This window comes from Rissa tridactyla, chromosome 6, assembly GCF_028500815.1.
Source record: "Rissa tridactyla isolate bRisTri1 chromosome 6, bRisTri1.patW.cur.20221130, whole genome shotgun sequence".
In the NCBI taxonomy this organism is placed as follows: domain Eukaryota; kingdom Metazoa; phylum Chordata; class Aves; order Charadriiformes; family Laridae; genus Rissa; species Rissa tridactyla.
Genome location: NC_071471.1, coordinates 5,669,952 through 5,680,902, shown reverse-complemented (window position 1 = coordinate 5,680,902; position 10,951 = coordinate 5,669,952). Strand labels below are relative to the sequence as shown.

The 10,951-nt window shown below is 43.9% G+C and overlaps 2 protein-coding genes across 2 annotated transcripts; both read right to left on the bottom strand.

Moving 5' to 3' along the window:
• Window positions 1-343: 343 nt before the first annotated feature.
• On the bottom strand, window positions 344-2,480 carry RPL22L1 (ribosomal protein L22 like 1). The gene is made up of 4 exons (XM_054207166.1): window positions 2,399-2,480; window positions 1,957-2,049; window positions 1,385-1,506; window positions 344-596 (listed from the first exon to the last, which is right to left on the bottom strand). Exons 1-4 carry the CDS (start codon window positions 2,405-2,407, stop codon window positions 452-454), a joined length of 369 nt encoding a protein of 122 aa, XP_054063141.1. The 5' UTR covers window positions 2,408-2,480; the 3' UTR covers window positions 344-451.
• A 902-nt stretch (window positions 2,481-3,382) lies between these two features.
• On the bottom strand, window positions 3,383-10,914 carry EIF5A2 (eukaryotic translation initiation factor 5A2). Its single transcript, XM_054206471.1, has 4 exons — window positions 10,734-10,914; window positions 9,265-9,369; window positions 7,560-7,691; window positions 3,383-6,844 (listed from the first exon to the last, which is right to left on the bottom strand). Exons 1-4 carry the CDS (start codon window positions 10,896-10,898, stop codon window positions 6,785-6,787), a joined length of 462 nt encoding a protein of 153 aa, XP_054062446.1. The 5' UTR covers window positions 10,899-10,914; the 3' UTR covers window positions 3,383-6,784.
• Window positions 10,915-10,951: the final 37 nt, after the last annotated feature.

Sequence of the window (10,951 nt, the reverse complement as noted above, 5' to 3'; positions counted from 1 at the left end):
CGACAACCAATTAAAGATTTATAAGCCTGTTTTTAAACTAAAATGATTATAAGTACACTGTTATTAAATATTGTATCATTAGCTCCACATAAACTATCAGAAGGGGACGGTGCTTTTAGTCACAAAAAGCTCTAGCATTATTTGTACCAGTATGATTAAACACGGATGTAACCGTCCTACATTTGTATGGGGTGAAAGGCTGAGTTCTTTTCTACTTGGGCTTTCACCGATGCCACGTGGAACAGCTCTGATTTCCAGCAATGGAAGGAAAACTGCAAATCAAATGATTCTCTGAGATGGTTTTTAAGTAGAATTTAAGAAAAAGTCTAGAAAACTAACCACGCTCTGTCAAACAGGGTACAAAATCTTTATTCACCAATAAGTTAAGTGTTCTTATAAATAGATGTTCTAGTCTTTTGTACACTGTATTGAGTATAAAGTTGAGCTTCAATTATTCCTCAGACTCTGATCCTTCTTCATCCTGGCTGATTTGGAAGTAGCGTAGTTCGTACGTCTCCTTGTCAGACGCAACGACACGAAGCCAGTCACGCAGATTATTCTTCTTGAGGTACTTCTTTGTGAGGTATTTTAGGTACCTTTAAAAGAGTAAACTTACATCAGAACTTTCTCATTTAACAACCCTGATTGATGTCAGCACTCGACCCAAGACATGGCCCTAGCAGGGCAACACCACATTAATTATATCCAGACATAAAAAAACCTATCATATATAACAGACAATAAAAGTATATTTTCATTCCAGATACATAAGAATTTATAATCTGATGCTTTTCGACTGCACAGCACAACGCCAATAACTCAAAAGCATTGAGAAGTGGTTCAAAACCTTGGTCTAACGTAACAGTTACCACTCCATCTGTACCAGCAAATGAAGGGGGGGATGCAGGGACGGAACTGTACCTCTCATCAGCGCACTCACCTGTTGCATGCCCTAACATACAAAGCACTTTAAGGCTCCATTTGACTTAAAGTGTTCTTTTGCAACAACACGTATTGCGTACACATACATTTTAAGACAACCAATTAAGTGATAAACCAGCCACCTGTGACATGAACACATTATGACATTTCAAAGCCCGTATTTCCTTGATACACTTCTAACAACCTTTATAAAGCATCTCTGTATTACTATGCTTATATTAGAAGGAGCGTTATTTGCAATCAAGTCTTAAGTTTTAAAAAGCAGTTTTTAAAATATCTACTATTATAAATACGTTTGAATTAGGTCTTTCAGTAACGCTTATAAGTGCTACGAAGGTTGGGGCTAACACCTCCTCTGTAGGTAACAGAAGTGCATCATGTTCAATATAGCACTGTTCAAAACCCACTATCACAAAAACAACAAAAGGAAATCTATGCCAACCTTTTAGAAAATTGCTTCTCGGATGTCACTGTGATCTTGTTCTTCAGACGTTCAATGTGAACGGTGTTGCCCAAGTTCCCAGTTTTTCCATTGACCTTAACCTTCTCCTTTAGGAACTGTTCCTGTTTCAACATTAAAGAAATAGAACACTAGGGAATGGCACCCTAGGTATGAACTAGGGAAGGGACCCTAGCCACAGAGCAATATTAAAAATCACTGTTTACTTACGTCCTGATAGCAAGTATTTACAATGCAGTAAGATTTTACAGTGTGTAATAAAAAAAAAAAAAAAATCACCCCTGTGCTAAAATAGGATTCAATTTAAAATACTTCTCCTCATGAATAGGTATGAACCATGTCATCTACAAAAGACATCTAAACCCAAGAAACTTTTGAAAAGTGCTGATAATTTAAAGAACAGCTGTTGATTTTACTAGTTTAAAAGGTAACTTTTCAGTTGTAATTCGGTTGTCCTCCTGTACTAAGACTGTATATATATACATATATATATACATATACATACACACACACACATACTATGCACCGGAAGTATGAGCAAAACCACGACTTACAAAATTCCCAGAATCAAAGATTCCATCTTCCACAGGATGGGTCAAGTCAAGGCAGAACTTCCAGGTTAACTTTTTAGATTTTCTGTCCTTTTGCTAAAACACACAGAAAAAACCCAACCCTTTAACATTAACAACCCACAACCGAAAACCTTTTATTAGAGGGACGCGGGGGGGGGGGGGGGGGGGGGGGGGGAGGAAGGCAGAGGGTGCCCCGGCAGCGGCGGGCGCCGGCCCAGGCCGGCACCGCCTGGAGAGCGGGGCTCACTGCAGCCAGCTCGCCCAGGCCCAGGCGCCGGCCCCGGCCGGCCGCCACCCACTCGAGGCCCGCTCAGGGAGAGGCCCGCTGGCCACCGGCGGGGCGAAGGCCACCAGCTCCCTCACACCGCCCTCACCGAGCCCGGGAAGCACCCCCGCCCCGCAGTCGTCCTCCCGCGGCCCTCACCGGCGCCATGCTGCCGCCCCGCCGCTCCCGCAGAAAGGACGGTTCGATGGGCACGCCACGCTTTTATACCCGGCCAGACGTCATCACGCAAGCGCGCGGGGCGGGGCAGCGCCCCCGCACGGCCAGGAGCATGGCGGGAGAAGGCGCGGGGGGCGGTGTCAGGCCAGGCGTCGGTCAGGGGAACAAACAGGCGGCACACGCTTTTAGCATGAAGGAGTCACCTTTTATTGAACTTTATTTCCCGATTTTAATTTTTATTAGGCAGGAACGCAAGCTCTCGCTCTCGTACGAGCGGCGGGCCGCGCCGCTCCGGCGGTGAGGCAATTCTCCTCAGGGAAGCAGAGGGGCCCAAGGCCTGGAGAACAGACCGTCCTCCCTGGCGTGTGCAGAGCAATCGACAGCTTCACCGAAGCATTAAAGACTCTCCAGCGGTCTCTATCACCTTAGCCAGCACCCAGATCCCCACAGCACCGACATCTTTATTAGTTATGGAGCAAAACACACATTTACATCTTTTCCCCCCAAACGCTTCCATGGTGTTGAGAACAATACAGCTTCCAAAACAGATACAGGTTTGAGCCACAAGGACTACCATTGCCTGGTTCACATGATTTACAGGGTTTGGTTTTCGCTATGATCAGTAAAACGAGTCATCGCCATCATTCCTCTTTCCCCCGGCATTTTGAAAGCCGCACCGAACAACGGTTACGCTTACAAGGTAACAGCACAGGACAACAGAGGTTTTCTGCGATACAGCAATACATAGCAAACGTTTCGTTTTAAGTTCACAAACCAAGTTACTCTCAGATGCCAAATACTGTAGGGCCAGGCTGCAGACGCTGGAGAGACTCCCGATGCTCTCAGCGTACCGTGCTGAACTCTCCACCACATTCCCAGCACAACGCCTCCAGGATCTATGCCTTCGTTAACATTCTCAGTGTGCAAGCGAGATACTCGAAATATCCTTAACAAGGTCCTTTCTCCCCCCCCCCCGAAGTTTAGTTCTACTGTAACAAACTACATTCTAAATTACTCAACCAAAAAAGGTGGGATTTATTGAATTTTGAATTCTGTGAGACTGACCTGCAGTAACCATAAGAGTCTGAACTGTCAACAAATTTGACTTCTTTACAGATTATGTAAAATTACCTGTATTGTGAAACTACAGACTGTGCACCATTTCTGGGTACGTTGTGGATTAGAAAAACCTGCGAGAGGCTTGAAAGCAGTTACGTTAAAACAATGAAATTCAGCTAACTTCTTAAAAAAAACAGCCCTGAGAACATGGCTCAACTAGCAGGAGCCTAGTTGAAAAACCATCATTATAAGCAAAAATTAGAAGGATCTATTGAAATCTTAAAGTATTATTTGCCAACATTTGAGGCAGGAAACACTGCAGTCTTTCAAATTCTGTAAAGTAGTAAGAGAAACTCAATGAATTGGAGCCATAAAAAAATGCATTATTTGGAGTGGAAATCCTTTTCTTCACCTCCTAGTTTTCACAGCCTTTACTCTTAGCAATTGCCATCGGGTATTAAGAGTTTATAGTTCTCGGTTTCACACAAATTAAGTGTTAAGATAGTACTACAGAATAAGTACATTGGTAAGATTTGTTTTAAAGTAAAGCTATGAAAGGAGAATTTCCCAAAGCGTTTGGTTAGGGATCTTAAAACACGCATCTATATGGACTATTGATCACAAACAAAGTTTGTTGCAAACAATTCTGACAGTAAACTGAAACATCTTACTTCGGAAAAAATGCCTCAAATACATATTCTAATTTAGAAGCAACTTTTAACTTTACTGAAACTCAGAGATTATGCTTGAGACTCATGCTTATGTATTACCTATGGGAAACTTCATGCATGACGAGCCAATGCTCTGCACTTCCATAGTGTTTGAAGTGCTTCACAAAAGACAACTAAGTATATAAGAACAAACCTATAATGAAGTACTTAATCATTTAAATCTTGCAGAACTGAAGGTTGCAATAGAAGGACATGTGTATGTCCCAAGGAGGACTCTTCTAGCAAGCTGGAGGACGTAAAACCTCTATCTTTAGATTGCTGTAGTACCTGAAACCTCCAGTCAGACCAGGAGCCTGCTTGTAGGAACGGGACAAAACCCAGCCCTCGCGCCGGAGAGCTTACAGTCTAAGTAAATGCTTAGATTGTGGGCCAGTGGCATCAAATACCTGCCTTCCAACATGGTTTTAGAGGACAGACAGGCACCTGAAAGTAGACTAAAGCACTACCAGAACAAGGACAAATCCAGGCCTTGTAGTCTTCAAGCACATTAGAAGTATTCATAATGCAGTGATAGTATTAGAACTTGCATTAGTTTGACATAGCAACCTATGACTTCCCATCTGACATCACACAGCTCAGCTTGCTGTCACGACCATCATCAATGGTTTCACAGCCACCTCCAAAGCCAACAAAGCCTGTCTTTTGGGTACCAGTTTGATGGAGAGGCAGAAAGGAGCATAGCAGAGACTAGCTTGAACTATTAAGCATGCACTTCAAAACTGTTCTGAATGCACTTCCACCTCTTGCATCTACAGCTTTTTCTAAAGGCGGTTTTGCCATTTCAGTCAAGGTGCTATTTACGGAGTTCACCTGCAATGTGTATTGTGCTCGGCAAGAGCATGTGGCAGTATCCTGCTTCTGCCAGGTGTCCCAGGTAACTGTGCTTTATTACCAGAGTATATTTATTGCTGTCTTACCTTCACTGTACTGCTTTCCCTGTCAGGAGAAGTCTATGGAAAATGCGTGGGTTTGCCATCTACATTAGACCTCCAAGATTTGCTAAGCCCTGCCACAGTATATACAAGGGCAGTTCAGGACAGTTGCCGTGAGCCCTTTGGGGGATTAGAGAGTACATACTATTAATGCTTAAAATGTTTCCAGCTTAAACAGCAGCATGAAGTCCGACTCTCCCTGCCAATAGAGCGTGACTCGTGCGTGCTGTCCAGGGCAGCATGCCACATGTTTACAAGTTGTCCTCCATCAGCCAACAGCCACTGAAGCTTAAGGCAAGTTCATGAAACAATTTAGCAACTGTGAAGACAGGTCTGAGCTCCGGGCTAAGGAAGTTTCCCACTCATGGAGAGTCACCAAGTCTTAGAATTCAAGTTGAACACCTTAAACAGGCGTAGGCTAGTTATCCTTCCATGACTAGTTCTGTGAAGCCTTGTGTTTGCCTGTTAAGCTACTAAATAGTTAGAGGCATGCATGCATGTTTCAATGACTCAGAACTCCCTTGGAGAGGAGCTAGCTTTCATAACTACATAGCAATTTATTTACTTTTATAGTTAAGCCATGGTTGTTCAGTATTGTCTGTCAAGTCTATATTTTGAAAATACAATAGTTCCATTTCTTTTAAAAAGAATCACATGCATTTAGTTTAGGCTCAATGCTACAGTTTGTCCCACTTCTTGAAAAACGTGTGGTCCCTGTGCTACAAAAATATGGTCTGAACCTGAAGATTAAAACCTAAAGCTGGAAGCACTGCAACAGATTCCCATGGAGTTTGTCAGCCTTTTATAGTTTAAGATAAATACAATAAAGGAAAGCAATTGAACTGCATTTTTCTATTTTATTTTTCAAGTCTGACAAAGGCCTCGAGTGAAAGTCTATAGCTTTAACATCCATTCTTCACCTTTGTGTCCCCTTGACCTATCTATGTCTTATCTACTCAATATTCCAACTGCCTGCCTAAACCACAGGTAGGCTTTGACACCATTTTATCGTTACGATAAGCCAACAAGTTGGCAAAGAAGAATACAGAGGTAATACAGTTAAGTTGCACATGGCCACTGGGGCTTGGTCAAGCCAGCTGGCATTTTTGATCACTTGAGTTTCTTGGTCTAAAAGTTGCGATTGGCACCTACAGTTCTGCAAGAGTCCCAATCCACAAAATACTTAAGCTTTAAAAAAAAAAAAATGCTACTTTTATTGTCAGTTCTACCTAAACATGTCAAGAAAAATACTATTTGTGCTCTAGGTCACTTTATAATCCTAGATACCTACCAGCTTATCTAAAAGCCCCTGAATACTGTATTTTGTCTGTTCATACAGACAAACACTGTTTTGCTCAAGCAAATAAAAATATATCCACTAGTAACACCTGATTGGTTTCTTAGATCCATAGCTGAAACCCACAGGAATGTTAAAATAGTTACAATTAAGGAATTAAAATCTCAGTGATTTTGAAAACTGCCAGTTAGCCTGCAACACTAATCCAGAATCCAGCACGGCTTTTTAACAATTCAAAAAAGAAATGAGGTTGCTTGTGAAGGCCAGAGCTTTGGTGACAATAGGAACCAAATTTATATATCTGTGGTTTGTCCAGACCTGAGCAGCTGCCCGAGCCTGGTGATCCTCTTTATTTGCAAGGCTTTATGGCTACAGCACATTCTTCATTCATTGCACTTATGACGGATATCTGGAAGAAAAGACAGATAGGTGAGCTCCAACCCAGGCCAGAGGAAACGCTCCAAAAGTTACACTTTCACATTTTAATATCTATCCCATCCCTCTTGATAAGAAAAAAGGAAGCTGAAGCTGGTCAGTCATTGGAAGAATTTCCGCAATATCTGCCCTTCCCACTGATGTGCTCTTCTGCTGTCTGCTCTTTGCCATATTGGCCTGGCCGGCAGCCTGAGGTTTGCAGAGGAAGACAAACAAGCGCCTGCGATGGAGCTGAACTGGCAATTGGTGTAGCCCAGTAGAGACTTGCAGACAGGTTTGCTAAGATAACAAATTAGACTACTCAGGCTACATCACAAAGCTCTACACTTGGTCCCGATTAAGGAAGCCTCCACGGCTCCAATCCGCACTGTGCAGACAGCACTGTTAGGATTTGGGGGGTTGGAACTAGATGATATTTAAGGTCCCTTCCAACCTGAATCATTCTACGATTCTATGATTTATCTAGGCATTTGAGAGACACCCGTATCACCTCACTGTCAACCGAGCCAGGCTTCAGTGTCCTATTGAGTGCTCCAGGACAAAAGTCCTACATCTCAAAGGACCAGTTCCCATGCTTCTAACCTGCTCTTCACAGAGAGACACAAACGGTCAATATCAGAATAAGATTTCGTCGTTGTATGATCAAGTGGCATTAACCGTAACTCTTCTCATCTGCCCTCTATGCTTACCTGCACATCTTCATTGGCATTGAATTTTCCTTCTATTTCTTTGCCAAGATCCCCTTCTGGCAACTTTAGATCCTCACGAACTTCACCACTTTCTGTCAGCAGGGAGAGATACCCATCCTGAATACCTATCAGCTGTGAAGAGAAGTTCACTTTTAGGAAATTTAACATCAGAGGTCACTAGTAGGCATCAGCTGAAGGCACAGTGAACTCTACCTGCTACGTTAATTCTTTAGTACTGTGTTTCTAACAGTTAAGAACCTAATTTACGTTCACTTTTAACAACAGTTGAGAGGACTGAGAGTTAGAAGCAACTGTAGCAAAAGCCAGTTGCTATGAAGAATCTGTCAAGATTCTAAGCTATCAAGAATCACCAGAACCCTGCTGGTTACTTCCCAGTATGAGGGGCACTGCAAAACCCATCGTTGTGAGTTGGAAGATGTATTCCTTCCAGGTCACTGGTTCAGCTTTTTACATCTGTGAATTAGAAACAATGACTGGAATGGTGCTCACCGAACACAGTGTATAAAGTATACAACGACTGAACTTCTATATCTTCATTTGTACAGTGAGATACTATCACTTACATTAAAGGCTGATAAATAAATGAGGGAATATCCACCAAGCTCTGGACCACTTTTATAATGCTGTTTTCAGCCTAACCAAAGGCCTGAGCTAAGGCGAACAGCTATCTTGACAGAGCAGGTTAGGACACCTGGAACACGTTAACAGTAAACCCAACAGGCAGCCCGAACAAGTCTGATAAACGGCAAGAATTTCAGTGGCAATGAGGACCCAAGAACATGAGAGAAAGATCACCAAGATAACATTAAGAATCTCCTGGAAAGTCTGTGCCCTAAGACAGGCCAGTCACGCTTTATTTAAACAGCATCAGTTGTCTTGAAGAGTTGTTAACACTCTGAACTTTGGCTTTGTCCAGCAACTGCAGCTTTCCAACTGATGTGGATGCATCAGTTCCTGACCAGAACTACTCCTAAGGCAATGGGAAGATAGCCAACACATTACAAATCAGAACCTGGATTGTGCTGCTTTTAAAAAGCGTCACAGAAGTTATAAAATATTGCCAAGTTCCCTTCATCCGAATATTTCAGAGCAGAGCTCAGGAGCACCAAAATTACCAAGATCAACTAAAGCCAGCTTCCACACAAGGAGCAGAAAGCACTGTAGCAAGTTAGAAGTGGCATCAGATGCAGCTTAAGACTGTCTAGTTGATTCATCTACCCTATGTAAGGGTGAAATTAAAAATTACAATATATGCTTAGCTTCAAGTTTACTTGAATTGAGACCTTGATTATCCTTTACCTAATAATAACTTGCAGCAGGGATAACCTCTCTCCAAATTCTAAAGGATGGCAATATCACAAAGAATAAATGACCTTACAACATGAGCTAGAAAAAAACGTGGTTCTGAATCATGTCTATTACCTGTCATTTCTAAAGATCGTTACTACAACATGAGGTTGTTAGTACAGTAAGCAGCTCTCCCTCAGTGAACTCTGACCATTTTAACAATTCGGTAAATGCTATGAGTTCAGCAATGTCATGCCTAGACAGGCAAGTTCCATTAATTCTGACAACATTACTTTATTAATTGGGAGGCAGGTTTTGGGAGGAAGAGAGTTTACGTGTGGTATTAGGAAAATAAAGCCTCTTAATGTGTGGGAGGACACAGTGACTATTAACTCACCTGGTAATCATTCCTCTTAATATTTGGAACATCCATGTTATGAGTCGATGGGCAAATATCTTCGTATTTTTTACCAGTGAAGATATCAATACCAACCAGATGGACCTATAAGAGAAAAAAAAATAACATCGGTTACTGTTGGTCCTAGAGAAGCAAGATGCTATCGGTATTCGTGGTTCCACACAGCTTTCCAAGAGATCATGTGTAATACCAGATTCCGCCTAAAGCCTTTCCTTGGGGTATGAGAGTGGCCCAAGCACTGAGAGAAGGCCTCTCACACCCTTTCATAACACACTGTAGAAACACTACGTGAGAAGAGAAAAATCAGCCACTGTTATCTTCCACAGCCTTCTGTAGTTTTACAACAGCAAGTGAGAGCTCTGAGTATGCAGTGGTTAAGAAAACATTTACTTCAAGTTCTGGCTGTTCTGAGAAACAGAACAGTGTCGGTGATAACGTGAAGGTTAGGAAGAAAAGAAGAGGTGGTTGTGCACAGAGATTAAAGCAGCTCCCACCTCCCTTTACGCTCTAGCAGCAGTTGCCCACTGCAGCCAGCCCCTGGATTACCTGTTCATAGCCTGCTCTTCTCAGGTCCCTTCACTCTCACAACTGTTTCAGTATTTATGAAAACTAGATCTGTCTAACAAAACAAGCCATAAGAAAAGTAAAGGGAATGAGACAGGAAAAAACTAGCAAGGTCTTGGCACACTCCAGCTTTGACAAATCCAAAATACTTTACCCACCTACATGTATCATGCAAGGTTGTGGAAACTTACAACTCTAATTAATCCATGCTTGTAACAAATCTGCCTCTAAACTCTAATAAAGCCACCATAAAGCGTTGCTGAATGCATGACGGGGGAATCTAGCCTGGGTCCGAGCTCTAGACAGCTGTATGCGCCAACTGCTTCGGCAGCAGGAAGCCCAAGACAGCAGCCCAAGAATGTCCCTGCAGGGACAGGGGAGGGGGACGGTGCTCCTCACTCAGCGTTGGGAAAAGGAAAGCAGCAGTGAGGCAGGCCAGGAAAATCGGGGCAGAGCAGGCCCAGGGAGGTACCGGCTGTCGCCGGGCTCCTCGGGTTTACGTAACAGAGCGCCTCTGTGACGCCGAGCGCTGCGATAGTGACACTCCGCCAGCACGGGCGGACGCAGACTTGCTTCGGGGGGCAGCGGCACCACAGCCCGACCGCGCCCGGGCGACTTCATCAACCCCCCTTCCAGAACATGCTCTGCCCCTACTACAGAAAGAGGGGTTTACCATTATTAAAAGCTTTTTAATGAGTTAAGATTAAAAAAACCCAACCCAACGCCCTTTCCTCAATCCTTTACGTTACAGGCAATTCCCCAGCTAACTCTGGAGCGGGAGAAGAGACAGAGCTGCGAGAAAAGCAGGGGCAGGATGGAGAATAGGCTACCAAGGGAAAGCAGCCCTCCCTCCGGGCCAGCCGGTAGCCCCGGGGCCGGCTCACCTTGGCGTGGCCGTGCTTGCCGGTCTTGGAGGTGGACATCTCCACGATCTTGCAGGGGCGGCCCTTGAGCACCACGAAGCCGTTCTTCCGCAGCGCCGAGCACTGCATGGGGTAGGTGGAGGAGGCGCCGGCATCGCCCGTCGTGAAGTCGAGCTCGTCGGCCATGGCGGCAGCGGGGGGGCTGCAGGCAAGCGAGAGGGTCGGCCCAGAGCCGCGGG